At 34.3% G+C, this 21,147-nt stretch overlaps 1 protein-coding gene across 1 annotated transcript in view; it reads left to right on the top strand.

Annotated features, from left to right (window-relative positions):
• Nucleotides 1-1,563: 1,563 nt before the first annotated feature.
• POF1B (POF1B actin binding protein) overlaps nucleotides 1,564-21,147 on the top strand; it is a 121,175-nt gene continuing 101,591 nt past the window's right edge. The window contains exons 1-2 of the mRNA XM_019824047.3: nucleotides 1,564-1,613; nucleotides 1,756-2,079. Of these exons, the coding sequence (XP_019679606.1) occupies nucleotides 1,798-2,079 (282 nt within the window). The 5' untranslated portion in view covers nucleotides 1,564-1,613; nucleotides 1,756-1,797. The remainder of the gene's footprint in view (nucleotides 1,614-1,755; nucleotides 2,080-21,147) is intronic.

Raw genomic sequence — 21,147 nt, 5'->3', positions numbered from 1 at the left:
AAATAAATTTTCATTGATTCTTGAGGAATAGCGTTAAAATGAAGAAGGATTAGATTTGAAGTACACAGCACACAATGTAAATATACAATAAATTATTTTAAAGAGTTTTCAAGGTTGATTTTCAGCATTTTGCACACCTCTCTCCCACAAAAAATCCAAAGATTCCTTTTAAAGTCACTTACAAAGGATCAGTTAAAAACTGTTTTTTGATTTTCCACCTAGAATATTTGTTAGATGACCAGATGCAGAACACAATTTTAAAATTTATCTAGCAGAATAATACAGTAAATAAGAGTTTAGCCTCTAAAATGAGTTGCCTTATATTAAAATCCCAGACCCACCATTTACTAGTTGTTTAACTTTGGGAAATTTCTGTGCCTCTCTATGTCTGTGCCTCAGTTCCTCACCTATACACCCTCATAAAGTTGTGAGGATGACAGATAATCTATGTAAAATTCCTCACACAGTACCTGGTCATAGTAAGTGACCAGTAAATCATTATTTTTTGTTCACTTAGCAAATAAAAGCCTGGCTAACCAGCTCAATAATATTCTCCTCTTCTCTAGGATGGTGAAGATATGCTAGATTCTATGGTGGATATACACACTAGGAAGACACCCGTTTTCTGAAGACACACTTGGTGAGTATTCTAGAGTTCAGGGATGCTAAAGTATCCTGAAAGGCAAAATTTGGTAGGGAAGTAGGCATGCATTATGATCTCTAATTTAAAATAGTAATAAGTGCTGAGCATGTTTAAATCTCATTACATAAAGTAAGGCATCTCTCAGGACTTGCAGCTCCCTTAACAGCTAGATATTAAAAAAGAAATCAAAGTCAGTGTTTCCTAGGGCACATATAAAATCAGGGTATATTCTTTTGTAAAAATGCAAAACAATAAAAACAAATGCTGAAATGCAAAGTATTTGTGGAATGGTAACAGCTTTCTTGACCAATCTCCCATTTATAGACAATAATTCAATCATTGAGACAAATCCAGTTCAATGTACATTAGAAAGTCATACTAGGCCTGGTTCAAGATGCACAGGCCCATAAATTAGAGTTGCTAGAAGTAGACCCCAAAGCAATCTCCCTTAACTGTAATTACCAGCTGGGGTTTGCAAAGAATGCAAATTTATATGTAAAAATTAGGGTGTCCTTAGGCAAATACCTTATATTTTGGTCTGGGACTCTGGAATGATAACACCCATGCTTGTAATTTTTTTTGCTAAGCTTAAGAACCATGAGTAAGTCACTTTCATGTGATATTTGTGACTTTTTTTCTCTAGTAAATTTAGGCATGAGCATGTCTTTGTCTGCCTATTTACAGTTAAATGAATTTCCAAGCCTGTGGACTTGGAAGCTCTGGCTTCAGCCCTAAAAATCCCACATTTCTGTTCTTTTCAAACTCTCTTACCTACTCAAATGCAGCCTTGAATCTCCGTGGCAAAGCAGGGCCTCTCCTGGTAGGTAAACCTGCCAGGTGAATCCACCCCTGAGGGGTGTGTCAGTACCATTTCCTGGAGCAATCTCACAGGGTGACTCAACTTTTCATTTGCACTCAAATACCTGCTGCCTCCTCTGAAGCTGCCAGACCTGCTCCTGCTGCTGCTCAGGTAACTCTAACCTCTCCTGGGCACCATTATAAGCAGAGGGGGTTGATAAATGGCTTCTACATGTGCATGCTTGCCTTCCTTCCTACCCTTATTCATGAGCGCTCTCTCTCTCTCTCTCTCTCTCTCTCTGTTTTTTCTGTAGGAAGAGTGTCTGAGGAGTACTTTGCTGACCACTGAGAACATCATGAGCTCAAGCTGTTGGAATGAGAACAGCAGCAGTAGCTGTGGGACTCAGCAGCCCCCAGAGGTGCCGCAGTGCCAAACCCAGCATTACCACTGCCACCATCAGTCAAGCCAAACCCAGCACCTACCAGAAAAAAATGTAGTGTATGAGAGAGTGAGAACCTACAGTGGGCCCATGAACAAGGTGGTTCAGGCCTTGGACCCCATCAACTCACAGGAAGTGCTCTCCCCTCTCAAAACTGCCTCCTCCTACCAAAATTTGGTTTGGAGCAACCATTCTCAGGTACCACAATGATAGTTAAGCCAAATTCATAGGGGATGTCTTCAACCTCATTTCTTTTCTTTCAGCTTCTCTGCCTCTGTTCTACAGGATGTTATCTCTTGGTGGATTGCAGCTATATATGCAATGTACAGTCACCTAAATTCCATCTCTTGCTGTTTTTTCACTTCCTAGTGCTTGTGGTTGTTTTAACAGCTTCAGTGAGTTTTATAATCTAGAGCATACGATGACTCATTTTTTGTTGGATTTGATTGGAATATCTGACCCGAAGTATTTATTTGCCTTTACCACAAAAACAATCCTCAACTTGAATACAATGATTTTTATAGAGTAAGTTCCCACTGATTCACTTGCTTTCAGAAACAAATAGATTTTTTTTAATATCAAATATGGTAGTACAGGGGCAATGGCTTATATGGAGTGATGAGCAATTATTTGTGTTCAGCAAACAGTGTGCTGCTCCAGGATAAGTGATAGGCACAAATATCATTTCAAATTGCTGTATGTGTTTCATCTTCTGAAAACAACACACTGGTTCTTGTATAGCCAACGTGAATAATTTATGAATATTGGCAGACAGAGGATTGAAAGAGTGGATATAGGACTGAGGAAAGCAAGATGTAAGTAATTGTTATATAAAAGTTTAAAAAGGCAGAACTTTAAGGCACCCTTTAAAATAAAATAAATTTGCTTTTAAAGGGGCTATTTAGCATTAGTATCTGTGCTAATAATCTTGCCAATGAATGTAAAAGAACATTGCAAGACTATGTAAAATTAACAGCTCTGTTTGTTTTCATTCTTTGAATCCCTTTACATTAAATTTGTATGAATTTAAGCTTTCTGGAAACATCTGTCTAAACTAAAATTATGTTTTCAAGATAAAATTTATACAGTAAAAAGTTCAAAAAGCAACCATTGGGATGATATTATCTGATGTTGGATTCTTGTATAAATCTGGAATAATATGAGTTATTTTCCCAAAAACCACAATGTAAAGTAGAATATAAAGCAAAATTTCTAAAGTATATAATAAAACTTTTTAAAGAATTTTGAAAGACCTAGATAACCCAACAACTACAAAGACCACAATTTTACTGACATTTTGTGCCTAGCTTAATTTGGGGGGAAAATTATGAAGAAAAAATCCAGAATTTACTGTAGGTAATTTTCTAGTTGAAAAAAACTTCCACCTGTATTGAAGTCAAAGGAAGAAAATATAAAGATAAAAAAAAATACTACTTTGCATAACTGATAATAATAATGCAAATGTAAATTCTAATATTTAGTATTAGGATGTTAATGAACAACAAAGTAGGTATCATCTATGTTCCTTAGTAGCCCCAAAACAATGCAAAAACAGGTTACTATTATTATAGAAATGCTAAAATCACCCTGTCATAGTTATTTAAAAACATTAACCCTTTTTCTTGTCAACTTGCTAGTAAAGGAAATATAGATAAAAATTTAAGAGTGGAAATTTAACAAATTGTAAATATTGACTACAGAACAAATTTTAGGATCACTTTATCGTATACTCCTTATTTCAACTGTCCTTTTTAAAAATCCCAGGACCAAGCTGGTCAAGCTTTTTTACAAGACTTTTCTTCTTTCTATCTGGCAATTGCTAAAGCAATCCTTATAAGACTATTGCCATCCTGAAACACAGTTTCCCATAGACAAATTTATAAAGAACCCTAGGGAAATCAAGTATTGCCACAAAAACTTGGATAAGAGATTGGAATGGAGAATGTTGTGAAGTCTGAAGTTTTTTTTAATTGAAAAGAAAAAAAAAGGTTGTGTGAGGATGAGGTAAGTGAAATTCTATATATTTAGTAAAGGACAAAACTAAGACGTTTCATTCCCTTAGTGAAACAAGAAGAAAATTTGACTATAAAATTTCAAACCTAGTTAGATATCAAAGGGCGTTCACAAATCCACTAAAAGATAATTTGGCAAGAATTATTTAGGTAGCTGTCACAAACAATGTGATGAAGAAACTCTTCTATTTTACTTTTCTTTCTCCCTATTTCTTAACAGGATGTCATTGTGTAAAGTAGAACCTAGATTTTATATGAAATTACCTTCCTGGTAATGTAATGGGTAAGATGTGGCAGAAGCTTTATTATGTACCATGCCAAGAAAAATCAAACAGCACATATTACTCAAAATCTTTTTTTGTTTGTTTCATGTTTTAATAAAGTCTCTCTTTAATATGCCATACTTTAGAGCCATTTTGAGTTGGTATGTAGCAACTATTCTGAGGCTAGAGTTTGTCATCCTGGCAGCTAGGCCTGTGTATTATAATCAATTGTTGCTTACCATAAATTCAGTTAAACTTTTACTTTAATTGCCTTTAGCATTTTGGTGTTTTGGATGACATTCAGATAATTCATAAGATTTAAAAATATATAATTGGGGTACATGACTGTCTCAATCAGTAGACCAGGTGACTCTTGATCTCAAGGTTGTGAGCTCAAACTCCATGATGAGCATGGAGCTTACTGTAAAATAAATAAATAGGGGCGCTTGGGTGGCAAGCGTCAGACTCTTGATTTGGGCTCAGATCATGATCTCATGGTTCCCGGGATCGAGTCTTCCATTGGGCTCTGCACTGACAGCTCAGAGCCTGCTTGGGATTCTCTCTCTTCCTCTCTCTCTGTCCCTACCATGCTCATTCTCTCTCAAAATAAATAAATACACATTTTAAAAATAAATAAATAAATAAATAATAAAATATACTTGTCAGTAGTAAAATATGTTCCCTTTGAGAAACTGAAAATGTCACTCTTCTTTGTTTCCTGAATCTTAATTTTAGCTTATGTAGTAGACATTTTAGATTTAACCAAATGCTTTTTGCAGCACTTTAGTATTTTCTGTTTCTTTTTAGTATATTGTTTTCCTCTATTGCTTTCTTGTGCACTCAGATGGGGTTTATAAATATAAATATTTTAAATTTCTCCAGATATAATGTTGCCCTGTTTCTCGTCTATAATTAATAGATACATTTCATTATTCTCTCAGTTATTGTTTTATCTCATTGATAGAACAGAGAAAATTGAATGTAGAAAGCAGTTGCTGATGAAATTACATAAATTAATGCTTGAATTAAAACGACCAGATTTATATATATGGACAGGTAAAATCAAACACAGGGGTAATCAAAGGCACAGATGCATTTTAAAACTGAACGCAATCTTGTAAATAAATGGAGTTCTAGAAACTACACAAAACAAAATAAAACATTTTACAACTCAACCTTTTAAAAAGCTTAAATATTAGCTTACCATTATCAACACAAAATGAAAAACTGTCTTAATGAATACCATTGATGTAAAATTACTGAACATATATGTTTCCCATCTACTAATTAGCTTTTCATGAAATTTAAGATATTTTCCATGTATGCAAAGGAGCTCTTTTGCATGAGAGAGAATTGAATCAAAATAAAAAAAGTGTTTTTACATTTTTTAAATGTTTTATTTATTTTTGAGAGAGAGACACAGAGACAGAGACAGAGACAGAGTATGTGCAGGGGAGAGGCAGAGAGAGAGGGAGGCACAGAATCTGAAGCAGGCTCAAAGCTCTGAGCTGTCAGCACAGAGCCCAATACAGGGCTTGAACTCTTGAACCATGAGATCGTGACCTGAGCCAAAGTGAGATGCCTAACCGACTGAGCCACCCAGGTGTCTCCAAAATAAAATATTTTTTAATATCAGTCATTAATTGAACTGAATATTTATTAAATGCCTATTATATAGAAAACATAGTAATTATTTGGATAAATACCATTTGCTTATCCTAGAGAAAATCCATGTTGAGGATAGATGTATAGGAAGTGGTCTGTAAGTGTTCCATATGTCTACATTTCATTTTTAAATATAATTTTGTGCTTTGACCATCAATATTTTATTGAATAAAATAAGTTTTGGTGAAAGAAGGGACCTCTTAATATGTGTGCTGCATGGGTTACCATTCTTCTGAATTTAAAACTTGAAACCCAATTTAACTCTAGAGAGTTTCCCGGGGAGAATCTATGTTTATGTGTGTTATTGATAACTTCTGCTATCAATAATTAGTCAGCTTGGGCTTATCTTTGTTTAGGTGATATTTTCCCCTTTTCTTTGGTTACAAAGATTGTGGATAGCTCCCTCACTGTGCCAGGATTTTTATACACTATCAGAAAAATTTCCTTGTCTGTGTGGAGGGGTGTGTTGCTTTGATACATTGTTGTTCAAGGGTGTGGTCAATAACGTGAATGATTGTTCAGGGAAGTAGGTTGCCTTAAAATGGAATGAGGTCATAGGATAAAGAGGCCCATGTTTTCAGCTTTGGTCAGCCTTGTTTTGCTTACAATTAAATAAAGCCATAGAAATTGTGAGTGCAACTAATTGCTGGGTAAAAATTCCCATGGCAGTTGTCTCTTATTTAAGGGAGGTTTGATAAATTGCTGGGCCTGTTTTCAGGCCATGACACTCACAAGCTTTCCTTGTGTGTGTATTTGGAAAGGTGGGGGAGGGGGCATGGCAAGGGGAAAGGAGGTGAACTGGTCCTTTAACTGCTATGATCCAAATTTCTTTGTTCGGTAATTCATGGTAAAATAACCGGGAGAGTTGCCATGCTCTTAAATCCCACTTATTTTTATTAATTTTTTTTACTATAGCTGAGACACAATGTTACATTAGTTTCAGGTGTACTGCATAGTGATTCAACTTCTCTATACATTATGCTATGCTCTCCACAAGTATAGCTGCCATCTGTTCCTCTACAGTATAATTACAATATCATTAACTATAGTTCCTATGCTGTTTATTATTTTTATTATTTATTATTATTATCAAAAAAATGTGAGTGGGAGGAGGGGCAGAGAGAGAGGGAGAGAGAGAAATCCCAAGCAGGCTCCAGGGGGGTTTGAATCCAGGAACTGTTAGATCATGACCTGAGCCTAAATCAAGAGTTGGACACTTGGACACTTAACTATCTGAGCCACCCAAGTGCCCCTGTGCTGTTTATTCCTGTGATTTATTCATTCCATACTGGAAGCCTGTATCTCCCACTCCCCTTCACCTGTTTTGCCCATACCCTCACACCCCTTACTTTTGGCAACCATCAGTTCTATTTATAGGTCTGATTCTGCTTTTTGTTTGTTAAACCCCATTTAAAAGTAAAAACTTTTGGGGGCGCCTGGGTGGCTCAATTGGTTAGGTGACCTACTTTGGCTCAGGTCATAATCTCACGGTTCATGGGTTTGAGCCACACATTGGGCTCCCCCTGACAGCTCAGAGCCTGGAGCCTACTTCGGATTCTGTGTCTCCCCCTCTGTGTCTCTCTGTCTGTCAATAATAAACGTTAAAATTAAAAAAAAAAAACAGAATGCCTCCTAAATTTGGAGCACACTTTAAAAAAATAAATAAAAGTAAAAACTTTTTGTAAACAAGTATTTTTTAGCTAACTTTTTTTTTTACAATAACAGCTATGGCAGTAGCATCTTTTTTTGATTTCCAATGGAGCATATATATACTTCTAGTTTTTAAAGACAAAAAGCATGTACAAAGAGACTGTACACTTTATTTTTTCTCCTAGGTTCCTTCAGGAAAGGAAGAGAAAGTCTCTTATATGAGGAATTCCCTTTGGAGGAAAGGGATGAGGGGAAGGAGTCCTATTACTAGTACATTCTAATACATCCTATTGCTTTCTTTACATGAGAACAGAATTACAGATTTTATTCTAAATCAAGGAAGTATTTGCTTCATCTAAAAAAAATATCATTAGAATTTATATGTTTCTTCCTGTACAAAGTTCAGAACAGCATTCAACAATAACCTAAGGCAGGTATTTAACCATGTTACTAACGTTGAAAGGTTTTAACAAAAGCATCTTTTTTACTATTCAAGAAATTTATTCAAATGGCAGTTTGCCTTGGCAAATTCTGCCAGCATAAATGTCAGGTGGTTTTTAAAGACATTGCCTCTTTTGAAACTGTTAGTCCTAAACTGTTCCTAAGTCACTATTATTATGTTCAGGGATTCTCACAGTCATCTTAAGACTCCTTCTTGGAACATTATATTATTTATTAGTTTTTAAAAGTTTTAAAGTTCAAATTAGATAGCATGAGAGTTCCATTCATTTCAACAAGCTTCTAAATATTTAGAAAACAAAGTCCTATACTATGAATGTAATCTCTTACCTAATTGTCATTCCCAGAAGTCTTGCCATCTCTCCTGTATCTACGGCACCAAAGTCTTGAACTCTTTGATAAGATTATCAGTAAGAAAATGAAAGCCAATAGATGTTGGCTGAAGAGGTTCATATTTTTCAGATTGAAAATATGAGTCACAAAAAAATACTGTGTGGAGAAAATGCCCATAAATATGAATCTATTTGGAATGGCTTATAGAGAGGCAAATAATAAATGGGCAGTGATAAGGTAGACTTTAGCAGAACAAAACTATGAAACAGTCTAGTGTAGTGGCTAAGAATGTAGACTTATGTTTTAAATGTCTTAGGTTTAATTCCTGGTTCAGGGACATGCTATCTATGGGGATCAGTTGCTTAATCTCTAAAATGGGACAATAATACTTAACTCATAGGATAGTTGTTAGGGTCAAATTCGATAACATATGATGGAAAACGCACAGCATAGTGCCTAACACACAGTAAATATTAAGTCCTAGCACCTAGAATAAATTACTTGACCTCTCAGGACCTCAGTGTCCTTATGGGTAAAGTGGGGACAATAATACCTTTCCTCAGGGTTTTAGTGAATAATGAATAAGATATCATGTCACGGTGTCCAGCACACTACCTGGCATAAAGCACTCAATAATTCTTTCCGATTTTATCATTGATTTATAAAAATATAGCCAAAAAACCCCTTAGCATCACAGACAAAATAAAATAATAGATAATGAATAGGGTATAAAATAAGAGCTTTTTTAACACTGGAAAGATTGGGTAAAGACATATGCTTGAAAGGCTTATTAGGGCTCTACTAGCTAAGAGAGACTAATGAGGAAAAGCATTAAAACAATTTTCTAAAACTCATGGTATATGATCAAAATACTAGAATAGCAGGGATGTATTTATAATGTTTACTGGCATAAGCACCCTTTAGAAAGAGTAATTTGGAAGTTCCCATGTTCTTAGTGTCTTTGATATTTTAGATGGAGTGTTTTTAGTTTGTGGTTTTGTTTTATTCTTCTAAAATGTAGTGACACTGAACATTAAAGCTTGTTTGCTCTCCGATTCTTACCTAATGTTTCTTCTAAAGCTGCACTTCTAATAGGGTAACGTGTGACTATTTTCATTTATATCTAAATTAATTAAAATCAAATAAAATTAAATACTCCATTCCTCAGTCACACTAGCCACATTTTAACTGTTCTACAGCCATATGTAGCTAGTGGCTGCTATATTGGATAACACAAATATAGAACATTTCCACCATTGCAGAGTGTTCTACAGGACACTGCAAATCTGTATATTCAGGCTACTCATTTAAATATAGAAATACCTTTAAGATAATCACATTCAAGAAAATTTATGGTGGTACAAATGTGTGATCAAAGTGTTGTCAATTTACATGATCAGCTATAATGGGTAGATTAAAATGAAATAAAAATGAAGCCATAAATGCTCAAAGTATAAGTTTACAGGAAAAAGAGAATTAAATTCATAAACCTTTTTAAAAAGAAATGAATGAAATATTTTTATGTATATATGCCTGTATGTATCCTTCTAGCTACATGATTTTCCTGGAACCTCACTTTTTGACAGAGTAAATGGTTAAGAAGATGAAAAAGATGAAAAATTACATCCCTCAATCAAAATGCATCTTTCTTTCTTTCTTTCTTTCTTTCTTCTTTCTTTCTTTCTTTCTTTCTTTGTCTTTCCTTGTTTTTAAGGTTTATTTTGAGAGAAAAGTGCATGCTGTAGGGGGAGGGAGGGAGGAAGAGAGGGAAAATCCCAACCAGGCTCCGCCCTGCCCTGTCAGCAGGAAGCCCAAGTTGGGGCATGAATTCCCTAACAGTGAGATGACCTGAGCAGAAACCTAGAGATGGATGCTTAACCACTTAACTGACTGAGCCAACCAGGCACCCACAAATGCATCTTTCCTTGTTTTGGACACATGATCTGGGTTTCATAGCCTCTCTGAAACTACCTATCTCCCTTAACCTACTGAATCAATTTTAAACTTTAGTAAGGTTCAAATGCCATTCCCATTTTTACAGATGTGGCAACTGAAACAGTGAGATGTTATATGACTTACTGAAGTTCATATAGGTAGTATGTGGTAGAACTAAAATTTAAATCTAACAGTCTAGTTCCAGGTCTATACTTGTAATCACCATATTCCTGGTCTACACATTTGACTCTTATTTATCTCACACAGTAACATCTGATATCTGATTCTTACTTATACTTCATGATCATTTCCTTATATGTGCTTCCATTATGAACCATTTAAAATCTTTTGACACAAGCCAGGGCATAAATAATAATATAATGAACATTTAAATACTTTAAAACTTTGCTATTTACAAAGAAGGCTGACTTTTTTGCTGCTGTTCAGAATTCTTTTTTAAAATATTTTTCTTACAGATTGTATTGACTGTTTTGTATTAAAATATACAAGGCTCCAGCACTGGATAATAATAAGTTCATTAAATTTTTAGTTATTTAAAAGTTCATAAATGCTTTAGGAGAACATTGATAGAAATAGTAAGAAATAAAGTGAGCTTTATTAAGAAATAAAGTGAGATTTTACCTTAGCATGGAATTTATAATCTCAGCAATAAAATGATATTTCATTTGTAATACAGAATCTTTTCAAAAAATTTGATAATCGAGTTCCAAAATTAAGTTCAAACTCCTCACCATGATGATGTCAAAGGATCTCCTAGATCCTTAGAACAGTCTTATCCTAATTTTCCAGTCTTATCTCTCACTACCTGCTTCCTCCCACCTTGTGTTCTGGACACACTGTACTGCTTTCTGTTTCTTGAGCAGACTGAGCATTTTGCCTCCCTCCTATCCCTGCCTTTGTTCATTTCATTCCCCACTCTGGCAACAGCCACCCTTCCCTCACATCTCCGGAATTCTACATATCCCTCAAAATACATCTGGAAAGTTATCCTCTTGAAGACATCTCCAATTCTGAATCTTCTTACCCTCTCCTCAGTGTAGTACTCCACTCCCACCTCCATCCCAGATGTGTTCTCCTACCTAGTATCACTTTATATTATTTAACTATAACACACTTATATTACTGAGTAGTATATTATTGATGTGGTCCTTCTTCCCCTCCACCATAGACTCTACACTTGTTGAGGTTTAGATTTTTTAGAAATCAAAACTCAAAGACAAATCAAAACAAATATTTTGGGGAATGGGATGGAACTGGAAATTCTCTCTTACACTCTTTCTCTCTTCTTTTTCCCCCCTCTCCCCTCTCCCTTCTCTCCCAGCTTTTCTGTGTTTTCTCTCCCCCCACATTATGATCGTGGCTTGCAAAAATGCCTGAATGTGGCTGTAAGCAATGGCTTTAATAAAGATATATAGTTATTATTGTTTGTGGGCTTCACCTTTCTATGCCTTTTCTTTGAACTGAAAATGGAAAGTAGGACACAAATTGCTTCTTTAAAAAAGTGAACAACACATAACGTATATATTAGGAAGCTATTTAATAAGCCAATTCATTTTCTATTTTAGTTCTTTGGTCACATTAAGCATTTATATTTGATTTATATTTTTCCCCTATGAACAAATATTTATTATTACTTATGGCAAATTCTGTTAAAGGGTTAGTGACTCTGATCTGTCATCATATTATTTCCCAGGGATCTTTTTGTGATATTCCCTTTAAGCAAATTATAGTTTGAGGCTGCTAATTAGTCTGCTTATAAAGATATTTTCTTTACCTCCCCTGTTACTGAAATTCTGTCTAGGTGAAGTGATTTTATTTATTGAATCTTGCTCAGTTATCTGTAATTGTTTTAGCACATCAGTTATATGCCCCAAGATTCCCTCATAAAAACTACTACTACTGCTGAGTATTCACCCATACACCAAAATGTATTTTAAAATTTCCAAGGAAAGATTTTTACCCTCAAAAATAGTATTTACCCATTTCTTTTCTAAAACAAACTTCAGCTGGGATGCATAGTTTCCTGCATAACATTATTTTAAAATAATTCACAAATATAATTATATCTAAGAATATGTTATCTAGAAAAGTTGCTTCAATTCCCTACAAATACCCTATATCATTGCCTGCCTCAATAAAACCTTCAGCAACACTCAGTGTCTATAAATTTCTTAGTCTGACTTTCAGAGCCCTTCATTATCTGGCTTCTAGGGACCTTACTTCCTGAAACTCCCCTTCTAGTGTTCTGTTTCAGCCAAAATGTAAACTGTTGTTCTCTAAATATAGCCCCTAATGTTTGCTCATGTTGCTCTTATACCTGAAATGTCCCATTCCCCATCCTTACCAATCTAGATATGTTGAAATTACAACAATTTTTCAAGAGTTTCCTCAAGTGTAACCTTGTGATGAAATCTTAAGTTGTCCCATGCTGAAATCTTCTCTTAGCTCTCAAAAACTCTCATAGTAAGTTCCTCATAGCTCTTATGATACTGTATCTCTATTTACACTAATAGTTTTTACCACCTAATAATTATAAGCTTGGTAAGGGTAGAGAGTATATTCTGTCTATGCTTTATATCTCTTTCACCACCATCAAATAACAAGTATTGAAAAATTACTTAGTTATACATGTAACCAATCCAGTAAAAATTATGCCTCATATTAACAGATGGTATTTTTTTTGAAATTCTTTTACATGCATTCTTTACCCACTGGAATTCCAAAAAATAAGTAGGAAAATATTACATCCACTGTACAGTGTGCAAGTAAAAATATGCATTGTGTATTATTGTCTATTGTACAGATAAAGAAATTGAGGCTCAAATAGCTCAGAATAATAACGTGTCCATGTTATAACAGCTAGTTAATGAATGTCCTAGATTTAGAAACCAGCTGTTGATAGTTTCCCTATGTCAACTATCACCCTTAATTAACCTTAGATACTAAAGTATTTTCAGTTTAAACAGGTTTAAATTTTTGAGATTCAGCAAATCACTTGATAGATTTCCCCATTGTAATGTTCCATTATCAGAGTGGAAAGTATAAAAAATATATCAAAGAAAAAAAATAGTATCTGTTCTAAATTTCAAGGTCTTGCCCTGAGATAATCCTGGAATTCAGAGTATGTCCTAGATTTTTAAAGTTTTCCTTCTACCTGAAGGAGAATAACACCTCTCCAGCTTCTGCTTTCCCTTCTTTCTGCACTTCACTGAGCTACTGGAAAGCTTTCTCACTGAGGTGAGTAACTGAGAAATTGGGGCCATTTGCATTCCATATTATTTGTTAATTCTGAAAAACATAACTATTTTAACAAACAGAAATAAGATGCAGTTTTGTGAATCCTTCCTAGGGCAACTTGAGTTTCCCAGCTCTGATTTAGGGTATACCAAGGTATGGACAATTATCTCAGGTGATGTAGTGAAATTATCCCAAAAAGCAGATGGATTTAATCCACTCTGATCTTAAAATTGGTGATGTCATATGTGCTTTATAAATGGAGGAAAAAGAGAAGGAAAAGGAGGAAGAGGGCTGGTACAACTTTACAAGTTGAAAATCATTACTTTAGGAAGTGTGGGAAAAACAGCTTGGATTTTATGGTAAGCCTAAGCCCACCTGATTATAAACAAAATTATTTTTTTTTTTACCAGAACTCTACCTAAAGATAGTAGCCAACAAGGCAATAGTTACGTATATGGCAAATGTGAGCCACAGGAATAAACAACTCAATACTGTGCTGAATATTTAAACATAAAAAGTAGGACCTTCTTACAAAAATTGAAGGACTTAGACAATATGAGTAGTAAAGAAAAATTTAATGTTTTATTGAGTTTGAAGGCCTTTTCATACACTCTGTAAATATATCATGCAGTCTGTAAAAAATACTCCATTGAAGTTTTTAGAATTTTAAGTTATTTAATCAGGGTATTTTTTCACACAGTCACTTTTGGGTGGATCTCTTATTTTCAGGCACTCAAAAGTTACTTTTGATAGTAATTTAAAAAAGGCAAATATCTATCCTGTTATTATAAGAACTAGTCAAATCTAACAGAATTTGTTCGACAACTTGAAAAACAAAATATAATGAGGCAACCTATAGATGCAGCAAAGTATAGTGACTAAAAGCATGAGTTCTGGAGTCATGCTATTTGAGTTGGAATTCTAACACTGTAGTATTAGCTTTATGATTTTCAGCCAATTACTTAACTTATCTTTGTGTAACTTTTATATGTAAAGTGGGATGATAATAGTACCTCCCTCATGGGATTGCTTTAAGTGTCAAATGAAATAATCTATGTAATCTATTTGGTGTAGAAAGCTCTTAGTGTTAGTCATCATCATTATCATCATCATCATCAAAGGAAAGCAAGACAGACAAGTTTAAAGGATTTGAAATTGCTTTGTATCTATGGAAAAATAAGCTGGAAATCATCTCCTATCTTCTAATTCACACTCACCCACACCCAAATTCCATTTCTCATATGAGGAAACTGACGCTCAGGGAGACCTGTTTGATATCAGTTTGATATCAGTTGTTTGATGGCACACAGCTGGCTGATAGTGTAACTATAAGTAGAACCCAGGATTCTTGATTCCTAAGTCTAGGACTCTTTCCACTAGATTATTATACTTATCACTACCTCTTCCCCAGGCTTTGATTATTTTATTACAAGGTATGTAAGACAGTTGCACAGGGGGCTGAAGCACAGAAGATGTACTTATTCATTGAATTTAATGTTTTCAACATGAAGGATTTAAGTAAGCTATATACATATAAGTGACACTGAAAATTAAACATTCATGTAGGTTACCAAGTGGGAGAGTTAGTCCTTTTCCTGGGATGCCTTTGAAACTAAGACATCTTCATTCACTTATTCACATTTTTTTATCACTTCCTATGGAGTAGGCAATGACTATTTGTGGGGTGACTTGCTGCAATCCTGCTTAGAGATAGATGCCATTGAAAGTAACTTCCATCATTAAGATAATGTTCATTTGGGACATTTACTCACACTATTTTAGTTAATTTTGTAGACTTCCAAGGAAAATGTTTTCTTTAGCAGGTATTTCTGGAATTAATAAACCTTCTATTCAGTTGGTTTTTTGAACCTTTGATCAGCCTAATACTGCTATGATTTAAGTTCATGCTGGTCAACACTACATGTCTTAATCTTTTTTACCCTTATTAAGCTATCACCTTAATATTTCACTTTTTGGAAATACTCCACTTGTCCTCTGTTTCCATGAGGGTTTAATGGGAAAAGCTACATTTGCCTAGATTAATTCTAATAATGAAGGCTTAAACTAATTAAGTAAATTATAAGTTATAGAATTAATTTACTGGACTTTCAAATATAAGAAGATTGAGTATGGAATTAATTTACTGGCTTTCAAATATAAGAAGATTGAGTAATTTCTTCATTTTAAGACCAAACTAGTCTTTGTATAAATGCACCAATTTTCTTTTAAATAACTACTGTCTTGGCATCTGAATAAAGTAACCCTGTCTATACCACTATAAATAAGTGTCCTAAAGGTGTGATGTGATGTGATGTGATGTGATGTGTGTGTGCTTATCCTTGTTCTCATTAATTTTTGCAAGTTTATAAAACTTCTCAGTAGACTTTTGGGGGCCTTGTTGGCTCAGTCAGTTAAGCGTCTGACTTTGGCTCAGGTCATGATCTCACAGTCTGTGAGTTGGAGTTCCATGTCAGGCTCTGTGCTGACAACTCAGAGCCTGAAGTTTGCTTCAGATTCTGTGTCTCCCTCTCTGCCCCTCTCCCACTCATGCTCTGTCTCTCTCAAAAATAAATAAACATTAAAAAAATTTAAATACTTTTCAGTACACTCTTTTATCTTAAAAGTTAGTCTACTTGGCTAATAAGTTTCATTCTATTTAATTTGCTGATGTCATCAGATTTGAATTGGTTAAAGGAAGGGGGAAAGAACTACCATTTACAGAATACCTATCAGGTGGCAGGTAGTGTGGACAATTGTCTTCTCAACATGATCTAGTATTACTAGTCCCAGCCTAAAAAGGCTAAAAATTTGCAGAAAAACATCCTGCAAACATGTATACTTTTGCACACTGCTGGCAGATGTGTAATTGGCATAGCCATTTGGGAAATCACTTGGCAATATCTGTTAAAATGAGTAATGCACATACCCTGTGCCCCGTCAATCCCACTTCTTTGTGTAATTTTATAGAAACACTCACATGCACAAGGATGTTCATTGCAGCATAGTGAAAACTGGAAACAATTTAAACATTGTTCAGTAGGGAAGTAGATAAGTTATTAAACATTATGGAATACTATATATTAATTTAAAATAATGAACTAAGACATATATCTAATATATAATACAATATAATACAATATAATATAATACAATACAATATAATCTAATATATAATCTATAACATATAATTAATCTATAATTATGTATTATATAATTAATCTATAATATATAATTAATCTATAATATAATATATAATATATAATATATAATATATAATATAATATAATATAATATAATACAATACAATATATATCTAATACATAATACAATATAATATATAATATACAATATAATACAATATTATATAATATATAATACAATACAAAAGATGTTTGATTTGCATTACAGAATAATAAAAGCAATAAAGATTATTATTTGTACATATATATGTAATGGTACATGAAACAATGATTATTTCTGGGTAAAGGATTTGGATAAAGGGAGGATGATTAAGGAAAGATCTTGAGTTTTATCTATATAAATTTTTATGTTCACATGTATTCATGTGTTATTGCACAACTAAAAATCACCTTTCATTTTCTTATATCTCTAAACATTCTCCCCTTGGATCTGTGGGCCAAACCCACCTGCATTTGGTTGCATTTATAACCATCATCCTGAGGTAAGGATGATATACTTCTTTGGCCTACATTTGTCTGAGAAATTCTCCTCAGCTACAGCAGGAAATGTGAGAACATATTCAAAGGCTGCCTTGATATATTAAGCTTGCAGTATTACTGTTGGTGTAACAGGGAAAGGGGGGATGAAAATGTTCCAAGATGAACCAAAAGAAAAACCATAGCATACAGAATATTTGGCAATTTGTTTTAAGAACAGCACATTACACCTACTTTGTAACTATGCTTCCATATGAGTCTGTCAGTGTTTCCCTTGTAAGTCCATGATTCTAATTTTTAATAGCTTCCTTGTTCTAAATAAAAAAATATTTCTATTGTTGTGGGACTATATCCTGTAGTTGTGTCAATTAGCTGTAAATTACAGTAATGTATGAAGAGATTGTGTAAAGCTATCAACTTGTTGCACACTAATAAATCTACACAGTTTGTTGATTTGGGAAAAATGTAAGGAATGTGAGCATAATCAATAAACTGACTTTTATCAGATCATTATTAAAACCCATACTCTCACTTTTATAGACCATTTTTTGAACATCAGAGTTTACTCTTTGAAATTTAACCACAAGTAGATCAGACAGACCATAATTAAAAGTCAGACTGAAGTAATCTCAGGGAAGTAGCCTTTTTTTAAGTTTTTATTAGAATTCCAGTTAGTTAACATACAGTGTAATATTAAATTCAGGTGTACAATATAGTCATTCAACAATTCCATACATCACCCAGTGCTCATCACAACAATTGCACTCCTTAATCCCCATCGCCTATTGAACCCATCCCCCCACCCACCTCCCCTATGGTAACCATCAGTTTGTTCTCTGTAATTAAGAGCCTATTTCTTGGTTTCTCTCTGTCTCTGTCTCTCTCTCATATGTTTTATTTCTTAAATTCCACATATGAGTGAAGTCATATGGTATTTGTCTTTCTTTGACTTGTCCCCCAAGCAGTATACATAGAATCCAAAATACAGAACAGGTAAAAGAAGTTATGGTTATATATTAGGTTCTTTTCTTTTTTATATAAGCCTTGCTCATATGTTTAAGTAATCTTGAATCCCTCCTAAGGCTTTACACATTCACAAAATGTCTGGAACACAAAACTAGAAAGGTAATTCTCACATATGGTAATCAGCTCAGCCCATTAAAGCAATGTGAAACAAACGCTGAAATAAACGCTGCAAACTGAGACTTTTCAGCTTCATTGTCTATTCAATCTGATTGCTTTTAGTGTGACTTTTAGTCAAGGATCTCCTAGTGATTATATATTTTAAGGGTCTTCAATTTTTAGCACAAATAAAATACTTAGATCTTAGATTGATCAAGGACCTGATTGTGAGTGATATAACTGTAAGTTTACATTCAGAGAGAATAGCTTATAGGGTCAGAACTAGCCCTTCTCAAAGGTACATGACTTGAAAGACATGCAAGGATCTAGTTCCCTTAGCCTTTATGACTTAATAATTCCACTTTTAAGATTACCCTGGAGACTAGGCATTATATCTCCAAAAAGTACCTGTAATAATAATGAAATAACATATTCACAAATATGTGTTTAATGAACTGGTCTCCATAGAGTAAAAAGTGAATTCTAAGAAAATAAAACATAAAACATCCTAAATTTGTTACTGCATAGGAGGGGAGTATAAAGGGTGTGGATTTTGGAGGTTAGGAGGGAGAAAGATGGTGTTCTAAGAAAGCAGACCTTCCCAGATGAGGTACCAAGGTATGAACTTGCACAGTAAGGGAACAAAGAACCAAAACTGGTCTCTAGAGTTCAGTACAGTAAGGAAAAGGTGATCTTATGTAAAACAAGATTATCAAAAGTTTGTCTACCACTTCCCAATTTGGCTTAGCCTAGAGCTAAGTCAGTTAGAGTCATGCATTTATTAAGCAAACATTTACTGAGAGCTATCAAATATTGTACAAAGATACATTAGATCCAATTGCTATTCTCAAAGAGCTCCTAGACTAGCATGGGTCACATATATAGCAAAACATAGGGCAGGGGCATGAAGGCTACAACAGTGATAGAAATAGAGCCTTACAGGATCACCAAGATAGGATTGCCTTAGAAAAATAAGTCCAATTAAATAGTAGAGCTATTCACTACATTCAAATCCAGTCAGCAAATTACATTAGCTATTATTTTTCATAATGAAGGGCTTTAAAATTTGTTTTACTGTGTTTTAATTCTGATAATAAAAATATGTTTATTGTAGAGAGTTTTGGAACAATAAAAAATGGAAAAAAGAAGAAATAAAAATCACTCATGATCCCTTCTCTTACCCACAGATACTATACTAGCCATGAAATGCTAGATTCATGTTTTCTTCCATTTAAATAAGGAATTGAGATCATACTATATATGCAGTTTTATATCTTCATTTCTCACTTAACATTATATAATGTTATGATTTTTTCATGCAAGTTTGTATTTCTAAAATCATTATTTTAATAGCTACATATTTCACTCCTCCTACTTCACTTTCATCACTATTATTATTTAAATATTTTTGTCCAGGGGCTCCTGGATGGCTCAGTCAGTTAAGGGTCTGACTTCAGCTCAGGTCATGATCTCACTGAGTTCGAGCCCCACATCAGGCTTTGTGCTGACAACTCAGAGCCTGGAGCCAGCTTTGGATTCTGTCTCCCACTCTCTCTGCCCCTCCCTCGCTCATGCTCTGTCTGTCTCTCTCTCAAAAATAAATAAACATTAAGAAAATAAAAAAATAAATAAAAATTTTGTCCAGTTAAAATATGGTATCCTTTTGTTATGTTTATTTGATTCTTTGTTTGAATATTCTTGCTGTCTATTAACCATTTGTTTTTCTTTTATAAATGTTTGTGCCATTTTATCATTTTTGTAGTAGTATGAATTTTTTTTCTTATTGAGGTATAAAAATTCTATATTAATGATATTGATCCTTTTTCCATTAAAAGTCTATAAATTACTTTGTTCTAGTGTTTTGTCTCTTTTTTTTGAATTAATTTTTTTTAAAGACAGAGAAAAGAGTGAAAACTGGGGAGGGGCAGAGGGAGAGGGAGGGAAAGAACATTAAACAGGCTCCTGGCCCAGTGCGGAGCCTGATGTGGGACTCCATGTCACTACCCTGAGTTGATGAAGGAAGCTGAAATCAAGAGTTGGATGCTTAACAACTTAATCAAGTGAGCCACCCAGGCACCCCTTATCTCTTTTTTTTTTATTTATAATTTTTTAATGTTTATTTTTGAGACAGAGAGAGAGCATGAGCAGGGGAGGGGCAGAAAGTGAGACACAGAATCAGAAGCAGGCTCCAGGCTCTGAGCTGTCAGCACAGAGCCCCACACAGGACTCAAACTCACAAATTGTGAGATCATGGCCTAAGCGAAGTTGGATGCTTAACCGACTGAGCTATCCAGGCACCCTGCCTCTTGTCTCTCTTTTAATGTTATTTATGGTCCTCTCCCACCACTGCATTGAAGATTTAAATGCTTAAGGACACACACACGTGCACACATACACACATTTTTCTCTTTGTGTCTCCTTCCATTTTTAAAAATATGGGATAATTAATAAATATTAAGCTATATTTTCTTCTATTCATGTGGGAACATTTACTATGAAATGAATATTTTGAAACTCTCATGAAATATAGTTTGGGGTCCCTGGGTGGCTCAGTCAATTATGGATCTTGGTTTTAGTCCCAATTGCTGGTAGGATCAAGCCCCATGTGTGCTGACAGCGTGGAACCTGCTTGGGTGCTTGGGATTCTTTCTCACTCCTCTATCTATGCCCCTCCCCCACTCTATCTCTCTCAAAATAAATAAATAAACTTAAAAAAAAATATATATATATAGTTTGGAATGTGTGATGAATTACCATGAAATGAGTATAATAGAAACACCTAGCATAGTGCTGAGCACATAAACACATGCTTTCATGTATGTTTCTAAGACTGAAATTAACTAAAACCGTAAACTCATATGTCATCATTATGCAAATGACTTTTAAAATTTC

Source organism: Felis catus, chromosome X (assembly GCF_018350175.1).
Source record: "Felis catus isolate Fca126 chromosome X, F.catus_Fca126_mat1.0, whole genome shotgun sequence".
Classification (NCBI taxonomy): domain Eukaryota; kingdom Metazoa; phylum Chordata; class Mammalia; order Carnivora; family Felidae; genus Felis; species Felis catus.
The sequence above is the reverse complement of the archived record's forward strand: the minus strand, read 5'-3'. Positions and strand labels throughout refer to the sequence as shown.